This window comes from Ptychodera flava, chromosome 8, assembly GCF_041260155.1.
Source record: "Ptychodera flava strain L36383 chromosome 8, AS_Pfla_20210202, whole genome shotgun sequence".
Taxonomy (NCBI): Eukaryota; Metazoa; Hemichordata; class Enteropneusta; family Ptychoderidae; genus Ptychodera; species Ptychodera flava.
This window is the reverse complement of record NC_091935.1, coordinates 18,165,292-18,190,472: the sequence shown is the minus strand read 5'-3', so window position 1 is coordinate 18,190,472 and position 25,181 is coordinate 18,165,292. Positions and strand designations below refer to the sequence as shown.

Here is a 25,181-nt window from a genome sequence, read left to right as displayed (position 1 = left end):
TATAGCAAAGAAATCTTTATTTCTGTCATGTTACAATGGCACTACATTTACATCTTCACAAAAAATACAGGTTTTTAAAAAATCCAGCTACTTGGATATACTCTCTAGCATGCACTACATCTGTTGTGTTTGGTAAAATGTCTGTGATGGTGCTTTTGAAATGAGCTATGAAATGAACAATAGCATCTGCAAAGACTGTACGAATGTATAAATGTGTTGGGGGTGGCGTGGAGGAGGGGGCATATCTCTGTCTGATCTAGCACACAGATTTCTACATTTGATATCAATAACAATCTCTAATACACAAAAAGAACTTCTGTCATATAATTTCTTGGAAAATCTACATCATCCTAAAGATGGCAAAGTGATCTTTACCAAACCATGACGGGGACCCAAGCATGATGGGACATAAAGTGAACTACTGCCATGCAACATAGAGCCTCGATTTTCTGCAGGTCCATGATTTCAATTGCTACTATTTCGACAGACATTGGCATTGTCCGTACAGATGTGATGTATTGTTGTGGCACAGACATGACTAATAGCAATCGTTACTATACACAATGGTATCACAGGAAGAGCTTTGACGAAAACACTGTGCGTCCTGTATGCTATAGTCTGCTGTCTTGTGTACACAGACAAGATTGCTCAAAAACCAACAATTCTGGGTACTCAGGCACATAACATCCTGTCTTTTGTGGCAAAATGACACTGTGTTATTTCTTGAAGCACTGTGACTGCAAATATCAATATACAAATGCACACTTCTGTCTTATCATATCTCCTTCCTCTTCTTAGGTTTAAACCATTCTTGCAAATCTAGCTAAGCTCAACTTCTAATCATGTTAGCAATAATTTCAAAAGTTTACAAGAATTTGGCACCGCTTTTGATATTTTGGTTTCATATGCTAAACGGTTATTTATACTGTTGAATTTTTTCCTAACCAAACTGTAACCAGTGGTCAGCTGTGTGCTGGATTAGGACTAAAACTGCATGGCGTGCAACTGCCTTGATATTGTTACTGTTGGTAGTTCTAAGAATTGGAAATCTCCCAGGATTTTTTCTGTAAATAATACTTTCCTTTTAGACTACTAAGTTTTGTAGTTTAAAAAGTACAGTAGTAAGCTTATGAAAAAAATGGAACCCCCAGTTTTAATTTCTGTAAATAATACTTGCCTTTTAGGCTTTGACACCTAGTGGTCTAAATGGTATAGTGTTATGTAATGGAAATTGCAGTTCATTGAGATTGTTACAAAGGCCATGTACAAGCATGGTGAAAGCATACTTGGATATGGCTAGACATTTCAATGGATAAAAGTTAATTTCTCCTAAAACACGGAAATATTGTGCTAAATGAGGTAAACATGGCAATTTTGGCCCTTACATTTTATTAAAAAAAACATTTTAGTGTGAAAATACTGCTATATAAGTTGACAATGGTTCAGAGTATTTGCTGACAAAAGCTGTAATTCATGATAATTTTTTCACTATTTTTGTTCTATATCAGAACATTGCCGTCTTTTTATTTCCTGCTCGATGTTCAAATACAAAGTATTTGACCTTTGACACAATGCATTGTGTTTAACATCCAATGTTACTGTTGAAAGATGAATTCTGGTCAACAATAATACACATTCATGTTGTGTTGAGAAGTTGAGCACGAGACAGTTTTTACAACACCATGGAAGTAGCACATGAAACTTTATACACACTTTAAAGGGCCAGTAATGCTAACTTTCAATGATGTTTTCACTATTTTTGTTTTTTATGTCTACCATAATTTCTTGTTTTACTGTCCAAAGCATGTTGATATACACAGTATTCAGCTTGTCAACTCAGCCTGTAAATGTGTAAATTGCATTGTTGACAACTGGATTCTGGTCCGGACTAGAATTCAAATGTAAATAATTTATACAACAGTGGATTTTACACATGTATACGCTATGTTGACAAGCTATATAGTGGGTGTTTCAAAATTCTCTTGGGAGTAGAGTAAGAAGCTATTGGCATATAAAAATAAAAATAATGAAAAAATTGTCAAAAGTTAGCATTATTTGCCCTTTAAACAGAACAAAAAATACATCAAAACTACAGCACTAGTTTTACTTCTGATATTGAGATCAATTTTGTCATGTAAAATAGATCCAATTTTTGAGAAAAATACTGAGTCCCTTTTTTTTGCCCTTATATCAAAATATTAATTCATATTATTACAATTTTTATTTGCCTAAAGAGAAAGTATCCCCTGTTTCAATCCCCTGACTTCACTATCACAATCTTTGTGCTTTTCTTGGTGCTCATTAAACATTGAATAAACCCGCATGCATACATCCTGCATGTTCTGTGAACTCTGTGTGAACCATGTGTTCACCTACTTTCCAATAACTAGAGGTGATGTTAAATGCTGTTGCAAACTGGAAGCAATCCAACCTCAGATGACGTGTTTTGATAGTTGCGGTACCAGAGGTCAGTGTGTTGTCTACCTGCCCATTCTCTTTGGACAATGTGCCACTGGACTGTCACAGTTTTCAGTACACCTTAAATTGACATTTTTTTCTGCCCTTGCTTTTGTCTTGATTTACAGAATGTGGGAAACATAAGAAGCAAAAAATTTCAGCAAACCTTCCGATGCTTTTGTGTCTTAATTTTGACATTTGAATGGCCCCATGTTGTTTGTTTGTTTGTATTTCAATGGGGGGAGGTGTTGAAACTACAAAACCACATAATTGATCACTTCACTGCAAATGAAAGTTAATAAAAACATAGCATTTGTGACAGCTAGGTCATCAGAGTGCAACTTGACCGAACAAAACACAAACAATGTTTATGTTTCACCTTCTGAAATTGTTCTTCCTTACTTCATGTAGTAAACATTACCTGTTTTCCATTTTGACATTTATCAAAGATTCTTCATCGATGCTTTCTGATGATCCCTTTTCTTACACTGTTTTGCCACTCTAAGATTAGAAATGGTCTGACAAAGTCTTGTGACCAAATTATTCAAAAGGACTGATCTGTCTCTGATTAGCAGAGAATTTCACAGAAATTGCAGAGTAGAACACTAGACTGTAAAATTACAAAAATGAAAAACTGTAATTGAATTACACGACAAAAATGACAAGTAAATCACTCAAAGAACTTCCACTTTTACCTGTAAAATCACAAGATTATCAAATCCATGATTATCCCATAGACAGTCACAGTAGAGAAACTGTCTGTGATTATCCCCATAATTCAGCCTGTTAGAAACAGGTTGAGTGTGGGAATTAATAAATAGAGATACTTAAAGTGGACAATCAAAGTGGGCTGCGTGGGTTATCTAATGCACAGAGCATGGAAAGATAGGAGCAAAGGCTAAACAATTAAGCTAAAGGCTATCCCAACATCTACATGTACAATACGGTCCTACACATCTATGATTATTAAAAAGAAATATACGTGAGATACTGAGGGGCAGTTGAGATACCATCCATTCCCAGTCAGTGTTGTTAAATTCCAGGAATGTGACGGATAGGCATTCCTGACAACCAGCAGTTTGTTTGCTACTGATCAGTGTACCGTGGCACAGTCCACTTTTTCACGGGTATGGAATACCAAGCTTCTTCATGGTCGTTTACAAAAGAGCCTTCCATTCCTGCTTTCCTGTGTGTGGATCAGATACAAGACTGAAAGCACTGGAGTTGGAAACTTCAGATTTACATCGTAGTTGATGACGGATAAACAAGAGTTTGAGTAGGTTTACAGTCCTAACTGCTGCGCCAGCTGTATTTGATCTGCATATTCCGTGCCGATCAGCCCACGGCAAATAAGGGTGAATTCCGTCACTAATTCCCGGATTTTCCTCTTATTGACTCGCTCCCTGAAACCAAAACAAAGTGAAAACAATCCATCAATATATATTTTCTGACGATTATAAAACATGCGTTGAAATATCTGACAAAGAGGTGAAATAAAATGTTTCTGTGCTGTATATCTTGTCAGGATACCAAAGTAACCAATTCAAGTATTACAGAAATCAGAGTACAACTGATGCGGCACTGTGTTGTTGATCAAGTGTAATCCTCAAGAAATGTGAGAACCATAGATAGGAGGTAAAAACTTTATGATTGTCTCATATCTGAAAGAGATGGGTAGTCATTTTCGGTCAAAGGGAATACCTCCTATGTCGTGAAAGCATGTCATTACATAGACATTGAAAAGAGCTGTCCATTTATGACTGTGGTAAGGTTGAAAAAATAGATTTGCTTCTGGTCACCAACCACACAACTTCAAGACCTATTGTCATCTCTCTGATATGTGCAATAAGACGCTCACCATTGTATTCCAAACATCGCACTCACACAGCCTAAATAAAACACTTTATATTATATAGTACATTCAACGGTAAAACTAACAGGCTCTATGTATAGATTGACACCACGTCAAAGGTGAGCAGAGCCATTAGTTCATTGAAAAAGAATTTCATGGGTCATAAATATTGCAGACTTTTATTGCTCTGTACTTTTGTGGTTACCGAGCATTGGTAGAAATTCACCATTCCTTGTTGGTGCCATTGTGGGCTACCTGTGACAGAACTATAGCGCATGACAGACCGTGTAATGACACAGCGTTGCGAAAGGAAGCCTAAAATTTGTGACGTCATACTTTGCGGATGACCTGATTGCCCAATTATAGCACGCAATTCTGGTCGCCTGACCGTTCATTGACCTAAGAAGACAAAAATCTAATTTTAAACTGCATTGATAATTTTGACTGTGACCTAGTGCCTGCCTTAATACCCTTATATAAATTTCAGTTTGTCCTTTTCTTGAGCAAAAAAGCCCAGAGAATATTGGAATTCTTAGCCTCGGGTCCTCATATGCAGGTTATTCTTTGTGTCCTGTCACTGAAACAAACTGTCAGTTTGTGAGGACATTATGAACTATGAACGGCATTACTTGTGCTTTGTACAATTAACAGTACACAGTTGTTCGACGTTTGCCTGTGTCAAGTTATTTGCTGGTCTTGTAGGAGTTTGGAAAATAAAATACCTCCTTTCCTTGACAAATAAGCACCTATCTCCAGTCAAACCTACTGTTCTTGCATTTCAACATTTTCAATTATCTTATTTTGTTAAAAGATTGTGGTTGGTAGTCTGGTTATGCTGGCTACATTAAAAGCTCTATAAAGTGACATGATAAAATATGTCAGACATTAAAACTGTTTCTGGTTGTAAGAACAACGACGTATTTGGTAACTGATACAGTGTATTTTATTCCAGCTGGCTTTTGTATGATAGCGCTATGACTCCGTCAAACACCAACAAAACTGCCAATCACACGTTGAAGTTACGATCTCTCTTAGAAACCAAAACCATTTTTTTGAGTCGTACGCAAATAAAAGTTTGTTTAATGATTGATTTGCTGTTATGAATAAGCTGTACAGTGACCACATGAAATCCACATGCCATGTATCTGACATAAGAGATCATGCAGAAGTCTCAGTGAATGGCTTATTAATCTTCTTAATTGTGGTCGCCAATCGATCGACACGCACAATGACCAACGGAAAGGTTTGTGGAAATTGCTGCTGCGTGTTATTGCGTCATTGGCTGAGGCAGAGGGTAATCAGTTATGCAAGTTGACAAATACATATTTTCTGATTTCAATAAAGAATGTCGATTGTTCTTCTCAACGAAATTCAATTCAAGATGAAACAACAATGCCACCATTGTTAATATCACCTAGCTTATTCAATATCAGTGTACTTTTATATTCGCCTTTCCATTTTATTTCAGTAATTCTCTTCTGTTTTCTGTCATACACTGAGTTGTAAATTTTGAGAAGTTTTGATGGCTAGTTTTCCTTGACAGTTACTGATTCAAGTGGGCTAAACTTAATGTATAAAATTTGTGCAGTGCTGTAAATTCATGTACATATTTGAGACTGAAACTAAATGCTTTCCCGGGTCAAACAGCTCCATACTGGACCGGTAAATTTTCAACCAACCTAGAAGGGGAGGGGTTTTTTTTCTGCATAGTCTCTTGAAACATCCCCCTTCCAGTTTTCATCCGGAAAGCAAGTGATCCTCATCCCTGACAATGTTAAAATTTCCCTCAAATAACTCTTCTCTAGTCATGATAAGTGCCCCTCCCCAAATTCATGATAAATGCCCCCCATTCATGTCGGCAAAACACATCTAACTATTCATATTTGATCCATGGCATGGTTGGCTATGTTAAATACTTACATTCAATCAGAGACACCATAAAATTGTCCATATTCATATTGTCCTATACATACATGTACACCATATCAAGTTAAAGTAAAGCAGTCTTAATCACCACTTCTTTCACAATCACTGCCCTGCTTGAAGTTGTCCGTTTCCGTGAAATGTTGAAATTGAAGAAAGTTGACAGACCGATGATGTAACCAAATGGTAACTAATGAAATGACTTTAATTCATACAGTATAAAGTAGAATTATGGCAGAATTTGTTATTCAGTGTATGGCACTTGCAATCTAGATAGCTCATTCATGTTGAAGAAAGGTTTTGACTTTTAAAAGTTTTCTCTATTGAACACCCTATCATTATCAAATTTTACTTCAATCCAGTTTGAATTACTTTTTCCTCTTTCCACAGAAAAACTGAACTTCAGGACAGAAAAATGGGGTGAAGAGATGAAAATATGTGACGCCATACCATTACATGGAGAGACAGAATTAACCAGACCCTGGGCAGATTTGTGATGAAATAGCCGCTTGTAAAGAGATGCAACCAAACTTACACTTTGACAACTGGACATTTTACACCGGGACATATGGTCTGGTGGGTAGGAAGCAAAAGGCCAATATATGGAGAAAGTTCAGAATTAATGCTCACTGTCCTGGTGGAGTGACAGATTTGTGAATATACGAAAGAGCGGACAAGCACCATGAAAGGTAGATGCAAAGGCTGACTAAATTGGGTAGTGTTGAAGCCAATCATTACATCATGGGCAAACTGCAGATCAAAAATGATTCTATTTATAGAGATGAGTGCACCTAAAAAATCAATAGCTCATTTAGTGCATATGCAAAGCAGCACATAGACTATTTGCATCTAGGGGATGAGTTTTAATGGCCAGAACAGAATACTCGGATTCGCATTATGAGTTTATCAATCATGATAAGGCAAGTGTAATTCCTTGGTGTTGAAGCAGGGGCAGAAACACATATCGAGGCAACTGCATCTGTACTTGGATCTGAAAATGCTACAGCAAATTTGTGATAACTTTACAGTTATGCTCAACGGAAAGTAGACGACGAGATTAAATGATACCTTACTCAATTACTAATTTACATCAGACACTTTATTTCTAAAACTACACTAGTACCTCACAATATTGCTTGCGAGCGGCAAGTTCTGAAAGACAAGAATAACAAATACCAGACCTAAATGATTCCTTAACATAACAGTCGCTTGCCTGCTTCTCTGCCGACATGAGTGCCTTATCTCTTTCCACTGGTTTATTGCCGTAATCTTATACCACGATACTAATTACAATTTACACAGCGACAGAAAGACAACTGTAAGTTGGCTGAAGCATGAAGTAACATATGTGCCTCTCAAAGAGATATATAAAAGGCAAATAATGAAACATCTTCATCATTCATGAATCAAACGTTTTGTCTGAAAAGCTCTTGCAAAGATATCTTGAGACAGACATAATTATATGGTTTCTCTGGTTTGGCGAGTAAATCTTGTAGAGGATTATACAAATCTGTAATTGACCCTCATCAATTTTGAGCCATTGAATAACAGATAGACAAAGTCTCATTTGATTGGATATAATAAACACAAAACGTTAAACATCCCCATCAAATGTACTTGGAAGAGTATGCATGAGAATAGTTGCACCACTGTTTGACTGCTAGAAGAGATACACAGAACAGTGGACACATAGACAGTATTTCACATTAATCATCAGTAGCTTAGGTAATTGTAAAGTTGGCGATATGGTACATAGCTAGAGACCCCCATGCGTGATAACATTGCCAAATTAAGTCAGTTTTATCCAAATGTTTTTGTCCACACTTATCTTCACTCTAGCACAAATTACAGAGTGGCAGTTGATTGTAACATTTTCACCACCATGGTTTGGCAAAATACCCATTGTTATCAATCGTAAGTGTGGACCTGTTTTACAAAGAATTTGGGGGGTTAGGTCGAGGCATTTTCATACAAAGAATTAGGGGTAATCTGTTTTAAGGCATTTTAGTGTTCAAAGAAAATGAAAATTGGCAAAAGCAGAAGTCATGATTTTAAAGATTGAAAAATCCAATCTACTTGACACTTACTGAGCAGTGTCTCAACAATGTCGGCCGGTCTACCCCGGCGATGACGTTCATTTCAGCAAGAACTACAGTTGTCTTTCTGTCGCTGTGTAATTAGTATCGTGGAATAAGATTACGGCAATAAACCAGTGGAAGAGATAAGGCACTCATGTCGGCAGAGAAGCAGGCAAGCGACTGTTATGTTAAGGAATCATTTAGGTCTGGTATTTGTTATTCTTGTCTTTCAGAACTTGCCGCTCGCAAGCAATATTGTGAGGTACTAGTGTAGTTTTAGAATAAAGTATCTGATGTAAATTGGTAATCGAGTAAGGTATCATTTAATCTCATCGTCTACTTTCCGTTGAGCATAACTGTAAAACCAAACAATTTCCTGGTGCAGCCGTATAATACAAACTATCAAAATGCTATTTGCTTTATGCACATGAAAATATGATTGACAATGCTTGTTCAGTGATAACCAAGTGACCACTGACTGACATCACTGGTTTCAATAGGGAAGATAACGCTGACCAACACGGACATCACACCACTGTGAACTGGCCTACATATGGTTTCAGCCAATCACAGCACAGATCATACTGCTCTGTGATTGGTGGACACTTGTCAGAGTTACACCATTGTTGGGGGCCTTCGGACCTTCATAATGCACCGGTAAAGTGTGTCAGAGTAAGGGACATTCTCAGGTTGCCAAGTTTATGGTCACTACTCATGCTTTGTACATGTTCTTGATGCGTAAACAGCCAAAAAAATTCCAAAACAACTCAACTGGTGACGCATGGCCTAATTACCTGAAAACACTGCAAAACAAATTAGAGAGTGTAAAAAGGGGGAAATTCAAGTATCTTATTGACACCAGTTATCACTAGGGCAACTTTTTGTTGATTTAGTTTTCTGAGCAGAATTCATTCAGAGTTACTATCAAAAACTGCACAGTGTACTCGTAATAACCTGACAGGCGAAGATATTGTGTAACATTTCAGTAAGTAATCAAAAATTTGATAAAAGTTAATTTCATGATGAATAAAGATTTATTCTGATCAATTTTTTCTTCTACATCCATTTACTTCTGTGTCCTACGACAGAACTTAAACTTTGCTGGAACGACAACTGCATTATAGTAAAGTTTGATTGTAAAAAGGTAATATCAGGAAACTATGTCTGATAGAGCCATCAGTGGTAATTTTGATGAAAATTATGTTAAAAAAATTGATATCACTGAAATACAGAAGGAACTCTTCATTATGCACTGATTTACATCCTTTAGAAACTATACATAGAATATACACTGATGAAACATCTTAGTTTCAGTTAATTAATTAGCTTAATTTGATGAAAAATTTTGACATTTCCAAACAACTCGTGTCAAAATAAATGTAAGGCGCTACATTTAGAAAAAGCTTTGGCTGGGGCACAACTCATGGCGTAAACAACACATATCACAATGAACTAACAAAACAGCTTATTGATTTATGTAGATAGCCTGGTACACATGGTACATCAACATCCCATGTGCAAATACACGAGAAGATGTGGTCACACTTTTCTGGATTGTTCTGTGACCCACATTTGACATGAATACAACTTTTAACGTGGTGTTCCACTTACCACAGCGTATTTTGCTTAAATCATTTTTTTCGCAAAGATTTTATTCAATATTCATTTAATTTGCTGATGGAAGATTAAAATGTCAGTTTGGTTTACCATTAAAGCTTGACAAGTAGTCTTAAGTTGTGTGAGCAAGAAGTGTAAATTTATGCAGATTTATGTAAATTATCCGATTTGGGGGCTTCTTTATTCTCCCGTTTTCAACACTTGAAATAAAAAAATTAAAACCACTCTGGCCAGGGCAGGGTCAAATTTCATGAAATATTCACATAATAATAAAACTTCTTACATTTTGAATATGATTCATTTCAATATTGCTTATATGATTTTTTAAACACTTTTTTGAAAGTCAGTCTCTCAACCCTTGCCATTTAAAGCTCCATAAGCTGTATCTTTTGGCTATTTTTCCAGAACTTTTGTTTTGTGGTTTCCCTACACTTTCTGCATTGAATCCTTAAACTGTAATTTAATGCCAAGTATTTAGCATATCAACACAACCTATATGAGTATAATCTACATTGTTATTGTTGAAAATTGTATTCAAGTCCGGACTAAAATTCATTTGTAAACAATAAACAATGATCACTACACACATACAAGCTGTGTTGACAAAAAGAATACTCGAAATTTCAGCATGACAAACGGATTGGGGTCAGACACGGTAGTTGATATGCAGAAGCAGAATACTGAAAAACTTGCCACAAGTTACAGCGTATGTCCCTTTAAGAAATGTCAGGAAATGTAAGTTCATTTCCGACAATGACATTACAGGTTATGGCTCTACTTCATTTACAGAAGATGTAAAATTATGTAGAAACTTTTATTTCGGAAAATGTTGGCTTGGAAAAGGAGAAAACCCCACAGGGTAGGGAATAACCAACCATAAACAGAAGAAGCCCCACAGGGAAGGGGATATAGCCAACCACAGACAGCAGAAACTCCACAGCGTAGGGGATGGCCAACCACAGACAGCAGAAACTCCACAGGGTAGGGGATAGACAACCGTAGACAGCAGAAACTCCACAGGGTAGGGGATAGTCAACCATAGACAGCAGAAACTCTACAGGGTAGGCGATAGACAATCATGGGCAGAGGAAACTCCACATGGCATGGGATGACCATCCACAGAGGAAACCCCTGCAGGGTAGGGGATAACCAACAATTATAGACAGACAAACCTTCACAGGGTAGGGATTAGCCAACGATTGGCACCAGAAAGCCCGAAGTACAGGGCAAACACGGGCAGTGGAAATACCATAGGGCAGGGGATAGCAACAATGGGTATTGGAGAGCCTATGAAGCTAGGGTAAGTAGATGTCTACGGCATGTGACTCCACTAAGGTTATTACAGAGTTTGTAGGGTGTTGATACAATTACACTTTCTGCAAACAATCTGTAACATTGATGATAGGTATACACACTTCTTTTCAAAGGCACTTTTGAGTTTACTCTTCAAGGAGGAGTTTTAGCCCCTGGAAACTATCATCAAGGCAACAGGAATCCCATGAGTAAGGTTTATGGATTAAGGGATTTGGAATAGGTCAAGATGTGTTAGTGTTTTGAGCTGATAGTGAAGAAACAGCCTTGTAAATCTACAGAAATCAGGCCACCAAAATACAACATAGATGATTCAGTGTAAGGACATAAGATTTTGCACTTGAAAAGAAAACAGAACATTTTTTTACAAACCTGGGCATTTTCTTATTCACTGATTTAAATCCTCCATGGTTGACAATTCGGAATACCAAATACGCGTGGGGGATCCTGATTATACATCAATGTAAAGATTTCACCTGTCAAAGTTACAGTTAGACTTTTTTCATAGCCTCTTCTCCTCTTTCTCTCAAAATTTGGAAAATCTGTAAGTTACATCCATCTTGTACTGGACGATTGAACAGTCATCCACTCATGGGAAGATTTCTGTGCACTTATTCACCAATCATGTCTATAGTTGCATGAGCAAATTTGAAGAGGACGAAAGTAGTCAGTAACAAGTCATCGTTGATGACACAGTCCCCACTTGTTAATGGGTACTTTGATTACATGTCCTAAGAGGATAGAGTCCTCTTCATTAATTGAGACATGCCCAAGTTTTGGCTAAGGACACGAAAAAATTGTAACAAAATGGCTGCCATGCAGCCATATTGGATCATATCAAGAAACAAATTGACATACATATGTATGACATTGTTAATGTCCTTGTACCAACTTTGAATAAAATCGGTTAAGATATGCCTTAGAGTATTATGGCCCTCGACAGGAAAAAATCGTAATAAAATGGCCGCAAGGCAGCCATATTGGATCGTATCACATAACAAATTGACATGCATATGTATGACATTAGTCAATCTCCTTGTACCAACTTTGAATAAAATCGGTTGAAACATGTCTGAGTTATGGCTCTGTACATGAAAATATCGTAATAAAATGGCTGCCTAGCGGCCATATTGGATCGTATCACATTACAAATTGACGTACATATGTAAGACATAGGTCAATGTCCTTGTACCAACTTTAATAAAATCGGTTGAGATATGCCTGAGTTATGCCTCTGCATATGAAAAAATCGTAATAAAATGGCCACACAGCAGCCATATTGGATTGTATCACAAAACAAATTGATGTGCATATCTATGACATCGGTCAATGTCCTTGTACCAACTTTGAATAAAATCGGTTAAAACATGTCTGAGTTATGGCACTGTATATGAAAATATTGTAATAAAATGGCCGCCTGGCGGCCATATTGGATCGTATCACAAAACAAATTGATGTGCATATCTATGACATTAGTCAATGTCCTTGTACCAACTTTGAATAAAATCGGTTGAAACATGTCTGAGTTATGGCTCTGTACATGAAAAAATCGTAATAAAATGGCCGCCTGGCGGCCATATTGGATCGTATCACAAAACAAAATGACGTGCATATCTATGACATTGGTCAATGTCCTTGTACCAACGTTTGATAAAATCGGTTGAAACATGTCTGAGTTATGGCTCTGTACATGAAAAAATCGTAATAAAATGGCCGCCTGGCGGCCATATTGGATCGTATCACAAAACAAATCGACGTGCATCTGTATGACATATGAAGTAATCCTTGTACCAAGTTTGAATGAAATCGCTTCTTGCATCTCTGAGATATCTGCGTGAACGGACGGACGCACGCACACACGCACGCACGGACGCACACACGCACGGACATGACCAAACCTATAAGTCCCCCCGGACGGTGTCCGTGGGGACTAATAAGACTGCAACATTTCTATATATAAAGAAGGATTTGAGGCAAGTTTTGCTTAAAATTTGTTTTTGGTTTGAATATCGATGATGAGAATGCAACAGATTGAGCCACAAATACTGGTCATAAATGTAATGTATTGACCGCACATCCTCGATGATGCTTGAACCCTGTGCAGAGTGACTCGCAAAAGAACTCTTATTGTTCACAACAGGTGTACTCTCAATAAAACTTGCCCGTAATACAGTGTGCCCCTATCAAAGTTGAAAGATCACGACACCATGTGCGTGGTCTGGTTGTAAAAACCCTTCAGAAATGCAATAAAACATGAAAATCATACAGAATGGATTTCATGGGCAGGTTTTATCAATTATTCCACCGATAATTCTCCAAGATTACAAGTTCCAGTGAAAAATCCCCTTCATCGTTCATCTGTGCAAAAGTCCGTTTTTTTTTTAAATAGCACTAAAAAGTATGTGATTTCTCTCACAATTCTTTCTCTGTTCACAGGTGTTTACGCTCACTTTGATAGGGATGATACGGACTTTGTTAGCGAAGATCAGAGGTCAGTGAATTTGTTTTCTCATTAAATATTTGATTTCTAGGCACTGGAGCGGTGAATAAAGTGCTGACTAAGCTGTTTGTGTGTCGATAGTTTCTGACCAGCAGCATGGAGTTTATCATATTTGATGTTGGCACTTTGTCAGTTTTCAACAACAGCTCAAGAGATGGTCTAGCGGGCTATATAACGCACATCCCTTGGTTCAAGGTCAAGGAGTCATATGTGAAGGTCAAGTTTTAGAGCTGGCAAATTTGAAAGAATGCACAAACTATTATAATGACGTTAGCTTGACATGATTGAACACACAAACCAAGTACTGCTGGACTTTGTCTTGTAATTAATAATATAATAAAAATATAAATCTGTCTACATTAACTTTATGAATAATACCAGATTACGTTTCCATGACAAACTTATTTATAGGAATTCTAAATTTCCTACACACAATGTCAGAGTGACCTTGCATATGAACTTTAAAACGAAATATCATTCTCATCAGAGGCTGTCTTTTGTTTAATTTTTATCTTTAGGATGTTTTTCGTCAAATTAACCCTACGACTCGTTTCATGAAAGTGTCATTTATTTGGTGACAAACTGACTGGCTTGAAGTCTATGAGTATTTAACATGCTGAAGTACTGTATTTGTACTGTGTGGCACATGCACACCGATACTTGAGAAACCACAAACCTCGTGGTAAATCTGTCAAACGATAAATATTTGTCAACTGACAGAAGAATAAATGACTGGGCTGATTGAATGATATACAGTGTATTGATATTCATAAATCAGCTGTGACTGATATCTGCATTGTTATACCAGACAGCCAACAAAAAATCAAAATGATGATGCAATCTTCTCTTTGTAAAAAGCACGGCGAGGTATTTCACACATAGGTCAGTTATTACGAAATAATTGTGTTATAATTTGGGGTAAAAATCATTCGGGCAAAGTTCAAATTTACTGTGATTGATAAGCCATATCCTATTTTGTCTAGCCTATTTATTATACCAATAACGAAAAAAATAGATTTGTGATAGCTAGGTCAGTCTAATATCAGTAATCGGCAGTCTTTGGTGTAATGATGGAAGCCGGAACTTGAAGTAAAAGTCAAAGGGTTTGACAAATGATGCAATACTGTGGTTCCAAGTTACAGATAAAATTATTTATTCCAGGTTTTTGGTCCTTCAATGATGACCTTCTACAGGAATCTAAAATGAATGAAACAGTAGACGAATGGGCTGAACATGAAAATACAGAAAACTGAGAGAAAAGCAAAACTTTAGTCAGTGCTTTTTTGTTTTTATTTCAGTGCTAGTATTCCTTTCTTTGTTTCATATTTAGCACATGTTTCTGCTGCGTTTTTTATTCACTCTTTATTTTAAGAAGAAGGTTCTCTTTGAAGGATTGAAACACTGAACAACCAGAATCTTGCATTATTTATGCAAACCAGTGAAAAAAAGAGCACACAAACTAAACACAACCATAACTTGTAATAGACAGGCTGATAATCTGTTTAGCTCTGCTACAGTTTCCCTTTCATGAGGACAAGGAGAAACAATGATGAAGAGATCGGCAAGACCGATGAGTTTTCTCATTTAAAGTAAAACACCATTGACTTAAAGAAACTTTTCCCTGACCAAGAAAATTTTGCTGTGATGGGGTTGATGTTTTGTGAACTTTGCAGAACTTCAATAGTTAGAAGGGACTCTGAAAGATGTGTGTTGATATGGTCCCTTCCGGTGGAGGGACCGTGGTGTTGTGTAGCAATTATGTAATTCTAGGCATGTGTACCGATAATACTACATAAACACTGCTTGGAAATGTTCCTTGTGCCACACAAAAGATAATGTGATTGTGAGCACTGTGGAAAATTTTTGGCATTTATTGAGTGAGACAAGCTTAAAAGAGCTTTCTTATTTTCATTCCATTATCATTACAACTATCTCTTCATCACGGAATCAATTTCATAACTATCTTACTTTCGATCATCATATCGGCGTTGTCATCTTGCCATTATCCTCAATGTTATAACCACCATCATCAGTTACTAACCCATTGATCCTTTAACCATCATTGCCTCTGTAATCCTCTTTATCATCATCGTCATCATCATCCAAATCATTGCTATCACAAACATCATCAATACCTCCTCCTAGTCGTCCTCCTCATCATAACACACTATCATCATTATCATCATCATCATCATCATCATCATCATCATCCCACATCACTACTGTAACCTTCTTAACAGCTATCACCACGACAACACCCTTGGCACGCATCACTGGCAACCCTGACCACTGCCACTGCACTGTCTCCAATCATTCGGCTGTATGCTCCAGTTCCTCAGAATCATGGAGCGGTTTCACATTACAGAAACATGACACAGAAATGTGGCTTCCATTGCCATGTCCATTGTCGGAAATAAAAGCATTGAGAAGCAAACATGAAACGTATTTGAAACACAGGAAAGCAACTGTCATTTTGACTAAAAAGATATCAGCTTTCTATAAAGATGTAAATCTATGCTCCATCTGTGTTGGTTTGATGACTAATGATTTCAATAAAAAATGGCAATAGCTAATTTTAACGACTCATTTTCATTATTGAAATTTCATGTCGCTCTATAGATAAGAATATTTCCTAAATATTCCACTACAAATGAAATCGTTCACAGCTGAGTGATCTTAGCAGTAAACAGAAAAATAATTAACATAAAGACAATGAGTTCCAGTAGCACAAGTGCTGAATGAGTAAATCACTTGTTAGGTTTAGAAGAAGAGAATGTGTGTATCCAGACTATTCATGGCCGGTAGCTCTATCACAATCATGTTGTGAGGACTACCCACAAGGCTGTGATCAGTCTTAGCCTTGCTTTGATGGTAAGGGTTCAAAGTTCACACACCATCCAGAGATCTTTGAACCCTTGCTATCAATGCTACCATTGCATACTTCTTTATTGGTTAAGTCTATTTGTCAGTGAAATCAAGCCCAAGTCAAGCACCTCACTCAGGTGCCTTGGTTTGTGTGACGACTTACGGTTTTTATCCCACTGAGATGTTTGTTGTGGTCAGGTAGATTAAGGCTGTGATTCTGTAGGCGTATCACGTGTTGGAATTTTCTGTTGTCTCATACTGGGCAGAACTGAGAGGTTAGTTTATTATATTTCTTTGTACTTTCTTGGTAAAGTTTAGGCAAAGATTCTTTGAACACTTTTGGAAGTTTTCCAGACATGGACTAGATGTATGCAGTACATTCAAGGACCATGGAATGGGATAGAATCACTCAAACATGGCCGCAGTTGTTCTATAACAGGTTTTACCGATAACATTTTAACATTCTCTGTGCAAAATAAAATGTCATTGAAAGCTGGAATAAAATATTAGATTACTATGAAACGATATTTTGTTGTAGCTACCGTCATGACAAGTCTGATGCATGCAAACTCCACGACCACTTTTCTGGATTACAGATTGTATCATATAAGATCAAACATTCTCATTGGCAACAAAAAATTCAAACTTTTTTACAGTATGATAGTGACATGATGAAATCATCCTGGTTCTAATTTCAAAATTGTGAAATCTTTTCATCCAAACCAGGGAAGGAAATCACAATTATCAAAACAGATTGCGACATCGCTTTTCCTATCGTTACCTTTGGACTTGACACAGTGGTGATGTAACTTTGTAAATATAAATAAAATTATCTAAAATCACACACATGACTGCCAAACACCATGATAAAAATAGACAAAACCTATGAGAAATCAATAGGTATGTTGCATGATAACAAAAAATTGAGACATCTGAAATAAATCCGTTCTCACTTAAAATTTGTTTGCAACTCAATTCCTCTCTAGAAATGCATCTGGATATCTGCTTCTTGGATGGACTGACTGTTGAACATCTGGTGTTCCAATAAAATCTATACATGGGATTCCACAACTGAACTAATTACATCACTGTACTATAGCATTGCAAAACACATGACTGATTAGAAAACGGGCAGAGTTTGTAGGAGTTTACAGTGGCTTTGAGACTACGTATCTGCTGAATACGCAATCCAAATACTTGGCAGTAAACCAGACATAACAACGTCCACAAACAAAACAATCAGCTACAATCTCAAGGAACCTCAATTATTTCACATTACAAAGTCCAAATCTCATCCTTGATAGGAAGAAAAACCATTGATTTCAATGAAATGAAAAAAAAATTCACCCCTTTAACAAGGATTCTATACTGAGTGAGATCGTCAAAAATGTGGAGAGTATAGTTGGGAAAATAGCCATAGAAGCATGTGTCTTTTCATGGACAATATATATTTACAAAGGTTTGGAAGCTCGAGGATACAGCGGTATTGGCACTAGCAGATAATATTATCTGATTTGTCTTACTAACAGCCTAATATTAAAGGGAGATGGTCGATGCCCGACATGCTGTTTATTGAATAATTTTGGATAAAATTGATAATTATCATTTCACTTAGTTACAGTCTAATATTAAAAGGGTTGGGAAGTGGTATATGCCCAACATACGGTCTTTTATCAGATAATATGAGATAAGATCAATAATATCCTCTAAATTCAAAGTTACAATTCAATATTAGAAGAGTGAGTGGAAGGCAGATGTCTGCAATGCTGTTTTATCATATAAAATAGATAATATTATCAATGTTAGAAGCACATAGATCTCATACTCCTGGTATACTGTACCTTAGACGTTTTAGACATAATCATCTGAATATAAGGCCAAAGTCAGGCCCTGACGGATAATTCTCTTGTTTCTCCGTCTTAAATTCTAGAAGGGCAAAGAATTGTTCAGATATTTTCCTTTGCTTGTCTAAAACACCACACACTTTTAAAGTGTAGAGCCAAGTTGACAAAATCATCATTGAAAGTATTTGTATTTTGATATTGATTCTTTGCCTTATTGGTAATATCATTTTTTGTATAATAGTTGTTGAGTTTTATTCCAATCGTTAAAATTTAATTTTTGAACTTAATTTTATCCATGTAAATCAGAATAGGTATCAAAGCTTTCTGTCGCACTGAGCAGCTGACAACTTTACAACTATGGCACCAGGGCTTTGTTTGTTTGTTTGTATGTATGTATGTATGTATGTATGTATGTATGTATGTATATATGTATGTATGTATGTATGTATGTATGTATGTATGTATGTATGTATGTGTGTGTGTATGTATGTATGTATGTATGTATGTATGTATGTATGTATGTATGTATCTATGTGTCTATGTATGTATGTATGTATGTATGTATGTATGTATGTATGTATGTATGTATGTATGTATCTATGTATCTATGTATGTATGTATGTATGTATGTATGTATGTATGTATGTATGTATGTATGTATGTATGTATGTATGTATGTATGTATGTATGTATCTATGTATGTATCTATGTATGTATCTATGTATCTATATGTCTATCTATGTATCTACGTATGTATGTATGTATGTATGTATGTATGTATGTATCTATGTATCTATCTGTAAGTACTCGCACAGGACTGGGGACCATCAAGATATCTATGGATGTGTGTGTGTGTCTATATCCACATCTAAATGTAGATGCATTTCAAACAGAGGGCTCATATTAAATCAAGAATGGACGCTTTTATGACTATACCTACAATGTAAGGACAGCTAACACTTAACAGTGGTAGCTGCAAGGTGTTCTGATTTGCATTATTAGCTAATATTCTCATTAAAGTGCTTTGAAATTACTTGATATCTTGATGGCACAGATAGGAACTGGGCTGTGCTGTGAAAATGTGTGCTTTAGCAACCAATGGACATACAAGTACACTTATAGAGCATATTGTGTTTTCTAAGTCCATTGGTCAACAGGTGGGCAGTCACTGCGGTGAAGTTTGACAAGTTTACTGATTTGCTGAGATCATCTGATATAGCCGTGGACTATTTGTCCATCATGTAATAAATGGACATTAAAACATGTTGAAGTTGCTGTTCCCGTTTTGGTCACGCCACTACAGTAAGGTTTACGACCAACCATTCGAAGCAAAATGTTGAATGATACATGGCATTTAATTTGGGGAGCGACTGGACAATATAGGACGGGGTGGCTTATAAATATTTTGTGGAAAAAACAGATTTATCTGAAAACTTGACAGAAACATCCCTAAAGTGACAACTTTATTTGCGCTGAAGTTTAAAAATGTGAAAAGTGTCAATTTTTTTGACAAGAAACAATGGCTAAGTACACGGTTCAATAATCGTGTTGTTTGCTCTTGCAAAACATTTGTGAATACTGAAACAATGGCATCGTGGGTCAACATGCCAGTTTCCCTAACACGTTCACACCATTTTTTCAAGATTTATCTTGTTTACGCAAACATGGGCGCACAAAATATAAGATTGACATGCACTCATTACTCCTGTCGTCAAACATAGCGGTAAACGTTACAGGCACAAAGTAGAACAGAGGTGAGTCTGTCCTAGATGCTGACAAAGTCTAGCGCCTGTGCACTGGCTGCCTATCTTTGAAATGTTTCATTGACCACCTCAAATGACGTAGCAGCACTTGCAAAGGAGACACAAAAGAAATCTTGACAGGTTTGCGTTCGTTCACGCTGACATACTCTTCAGGGCTATGATGTGCAGTGATTTCTTTCTCTGGAAAATTCATGGAGTACTTCAAACTTTTGACAATTTGGTTCAAAACCTGTGGTTTGCATATTGTTACATTCTTTACATATTTTGAAATATCAGCATTGATCCAAATAGGGAGTTGATGAAAAGGTGCTTGAAGTAGCAATTTTACAAATACATTGCTTGCCTTCATTTAATTTTGAAACTTAAACATTTTTCAAATATTTTATCATGATACTGGCCAAAATGCTTACCAAGCTACTGAGTGAAGACATATAGTTTTGCAAACTACAGGTACTCTTTTGGGCCTTTCTCAGATTGAACGTTGGGGGCGCTTTGTCTCTTGAGAGTAATAAAGTCAAACACTTTTACTGTATTGCATAGGTTGTCTGTTCTATCAAACTGATGCTTGGTCGTCTTTAATTTTTTTTCTGCTATATTCAGCATGAAGTCCTGGTGCAGTCTAAACAAAGCTTCTCTTACCATACTATTCATAAATTATAAAACCTTGATCAATATTGTTTTCCATCAAGACTTTGTTCAAGCAAGCGTGCAGCTCTGTCCTTCCCATATTTACAACATACAACGGTACTATGAAAGAGTGATCATTTGTCAAGTGAGATGAATTGAATATTATTCGTTTTGTTACGGTAGAACCAGCCTCAGGGACTCTCAAACTTTTACAATTCTCTTCTGATATACTACTTGTGGGGGTTCATTTTAAAGCTCTTGGTGTAAGAAAACTTTTTACCAGCTTAGTTTTTCGAAATTTGAAAATTTTTATTTTTCTCCATAGAGTTAACACAGAGATGGTGGCCATTTTGAATATCGGTAAATCTTGGGTTATTTGTTTCTCTAGTACCAAAATTTGTACGGTGACCCCTATTTTATTCTTGATTTTGAAAGAGAATGGTTGAAATATTCCTTTCAGAAAGTTTGAGCAAAAGTTTAAGTCTTTCATTTTAGAGGTGCATACTACCTTAAAGCAAGTCAAGTATCCAAGATATCCCTTATTTTTCTATTTGTATAAATATCTATGGAATCCAGAAAATTGTGTCAATATTTGTATTAAATGCACTTCACAATTAAATCACCACTGAAAATATGGCAGTCTTTGAGTTGCAAGCACAAAAAATCTCCACTGATTTGTTTTGAACTTACAAATATCATTCACATAATATGTTGAATCTCTCTGTGGTTGCAAAGTCCTGCAGGAAAGTAATAGATACTCAAAATATTACGACAACCCCAATCTGCTTTCATAATGATAACGTTCCTTTTAAGGATTAAACTCTGAACCTAAATTTGGAATAGGACAGCTGTCTCTAATCGTTTGATTTTGACTCTATCGGCTTTGAATGAAATCAATGTTAATCGTTCGTTGAACTTTTCCCCAAAGCAATGACCTCTTGTCAACTCGAGTACTGCACTCCCAGTATGTCCCTCTCAACTCCCTCCATCACCCCTGAAAGTTTTACTATAGGTTATTATAGAGTTGAATTTAAACTTTACAAAATATGATATTATAGAAGAGAAACAAGCGACCTAGCGGCCGATATAGCTCCGCTGTGTTTATGTAGAGAATAACTATTTTTGACACATGTTGATGAAGAAGGAGGAAATCTTTGATAGCTCAATGCAGTGGCCAGAAAAAAGTGGCTAAAATAAGCTGCAAAAATACACAATTGAAGATTTCATCATACTTTGAATATATCACATCGGATCATCCCTAGGAACATGTCAACCAAAGCTATCTGATGAGTAGTGTTTTGAGAATAAATTTTCTGACCAAAAATGGCAACATTGCCCCCCCAAATAAAAATTGCAGATTTCATCATAATTTCAAAAGATCAAATTGAGTTCATCTATAGAAACCTGTATACCAAATTTCAAAGCTGTTAGACCAGTACTTTTTGAGAAACACGTTTTTTGACCAAAAATAGCAAAAATTGCCCCAAAATTACAAAATCGCAGATTTCATCATAATTTCTACAAATATCATTAAGGTGATCTGTAGGAACCTGTATACTAAATTGCAAAGCTATCAGATGAGTACTTTTGGAAATACACATTTTTTGACCAAAAATGGCAAAAATTGCCCCAAAAATACAAAATTGCAGATTTCATCATAATTTCAATACATATCATTTAGTTCATGTGTAGGAACCTCTATACCAAATTTCAAAGCTATCAGATGAGTAGTTTTGGCAATACACATTTTTGACCAAAAATGGCAAAAATTGCCCAAAAATACAAAATTACAGATTTCATCAGAAATTCAATATATATTACTAAGTGCATCTATAGAAACCTGTATACCAAATTTCAAAACTATCAGACCAGTACTTTTGAGAAATACATTTTTTGACCAAAAATGGCAAAAATTGCCTTAAAAATGCAAATTTGCATATTTCTTCACAATTTGAACAAATCTTAAATAGATCATCCCTAGGGACATATGTACCAAATTTCAAAGCTATCTGACCGGTAGTTTTGAAGAAGAAGATTTTTAAAGATTTTTTTACCAAAAATGACAAAAATTGCCTTAAAAATACAAATATGCAAATTTCACCACGATTTGAAGAAATCTGACTGAAGTCACCATAAGTAAACTGCATATTAAATTCAAAGCAATCGGACAAGCGGTTTGAGAAAAGAAGATTTTTTTACCAAAAACACCAAAAAATGCCCCAAAAATACAAATATGCAAATTTCACCACGATTTGAACAAACTTAAGTGAGGTCACCCCAAGTGAACGCATATAAAATTTCAAAGCAATTGGACTTGCGGTTTCAGAGGAGAAGGCAATTGTTGACGGACGACGACGACGACGACGACGACGACGGACGACGGACGACGGACGACGACGGACGACGACGGAAAATCAACCTATTTGATAAGCTCCGCGTCGTGACAGCGGAGCTAAAAAGCCAAAAATGCTTTTTTACAACAAAATGCCAAAAGTGATGTTATTGATTTTAAGTATACATAGCATGTAATTAAACATCTGATAAGACCCAGCCATCAAATATGGCAACTTTTCGTCTTTACTGTTACCTCTTACCTACCCGAGTACAGTGTGGGATTGTTGAATGTACTCCATAATAGCTAGAAGGCTAATAGTTAGGTTAGCAATATAAATTATAGCTTAATTTTAGTCTACTTGGCCATTCAAGCTATTCTGAATTTCAACAGAACATTATTAGCTGCTATTTAGCCACCTTGAAGTAGCTATCAGCTCACCAGTGGGTGACTTCTAGAGGCCTGGCTAGCCAGCTATTCAAGCTGTTAGCCACAATTAGCCATTTTTAGCTGGCTATATTAGCTGGCTTCCAGCTAACCATTGGTGGCATCTGAGAAGACCTTGCTATTCAGCTACTAATGCTATTATCCATTTTAAGCCTCTAATAGCTTTTACTAGCCAGGTAGAAGCTGGCAACCAACTAACCATTGAATACTTCTGAGAAGGTCCGGCTAGTTAATGAATTGAGGAAGATACATGTATTAGCTAAATAAATATTGTAGATCACAAGAAAGTGGTATTCAATCTATCATTAAAGTATTTTACTCAAACCACAAAACAAACAATATTTTTTGGGTATTGACAGGTAAAGAAATTGCCCAGTTGTGTACATAAGTGTCTGTTGAACAGTCACCTCCACACCCCTCTACCCAAAATAATCTTCCTCGTGTGCATTACACTTTTAATCATAAGCTAAAATTTTAAACCAAAGTTAGGATTAATTTCTTTATTTTTTAAAGGTTTTTTTGATAATATGCAGCATTGCGTAAAACAAAGACGTTCTAGCTACATAATTCTAATCACATTTCGTAAGGATCAAATCTTCAAAAGGTTAAACTTTGGTCTTTGACACAGAGATTTAGACACAGAGATTTAGACAAAGAGATTTAGACACAGAGATTTAGACACAGAGATTTAGACACATACTGATCTCTCAGTTCGTGTTAATCAACGTGACTGATCCTCTTTCTGAGTAAACTTTACCCTCCGCACTTCAATCATAATGAGCACCCCTCCCCCCTTGGACTGTGAGTATTCCTCCCTGTCAGACTCTGAACGTTACCCCTCCCCTATGAACCTTTCCCTTGCATTATCACCTGCACAGACTGATAGTTGTCCATTTGACTCTGACCAAAACCTGAGAGCATATCAAATGATCTGTTGCTTGCAAACGTGTTCAGTGGAATCCTATGGTTGAATATTCACTTTGTAATGCTTCATACTGAACAGCATCTCTGTAAAATGTCAAATTTCAAATGAAACCAGTTTGTGTAACCATTTTTATAGCGACTGAGATTTGATATCCATATATGGCTGTTCCAAATGTGGTCACCCCTCCCACTGGAATAACCCTGTCATTCTGCATGGAAAGCTGGCTTGCTTTCAGCATTCAAGGGGGCATGTCTGGGCTGTTGAACATACAAGAACACATGTACATTGCCCAGCTTGTCACATCAGCAATTGCAATCAAGAACTAGGTGTTCTAAGGTCGGGGAGAATTTCAAATGTTCCTCAAAATCATCACTTTACTTTTTCTGAATTGGAACTCTTTCAGGTACTGGTGAAAATTCACGTATAAACACTTCAGCATTGAATTTTCCTTAATGTGTAAGTTTGAATATTCAAAACATTTTTGTTCTTTGTAACAAACAAACAGTCCTTTAAATTCCAAATATTTATGTTCTACATAGCAAACAAACAATCCTTTTTTTTTTTAAATATTTGTATTCTGTACAGCAAACAAAAAAAGTCCTCGACACAGTATTTAGAAACCCAGCATTTTGACATCCCT

At 36.4% G+C, this 25,181-nt stretch overlaps 1 protein-coding gene across 1 annotated transcript in view; it reads right to left on the bottom strand.

Annotated features, from left to right (window-relative positions):
• Positions 1-25,181, bottom strand: part of LOC139138703 (importin-13-like) — a 136,641-nt gene continuing 111,460 nt past the window's right edge. Inside the window, exon 25 of the mRNA XM_070707206.1 lies at positions 1-3,856. Coding sequence (XP_070563307.1) covers positions 3,740-3,856 — 117 coding nt within the window. The 3' untranslated portion in view covers positions 1-3,739. The remainder of the gene's footprint in view (positions 3,857-25,181) is intronic.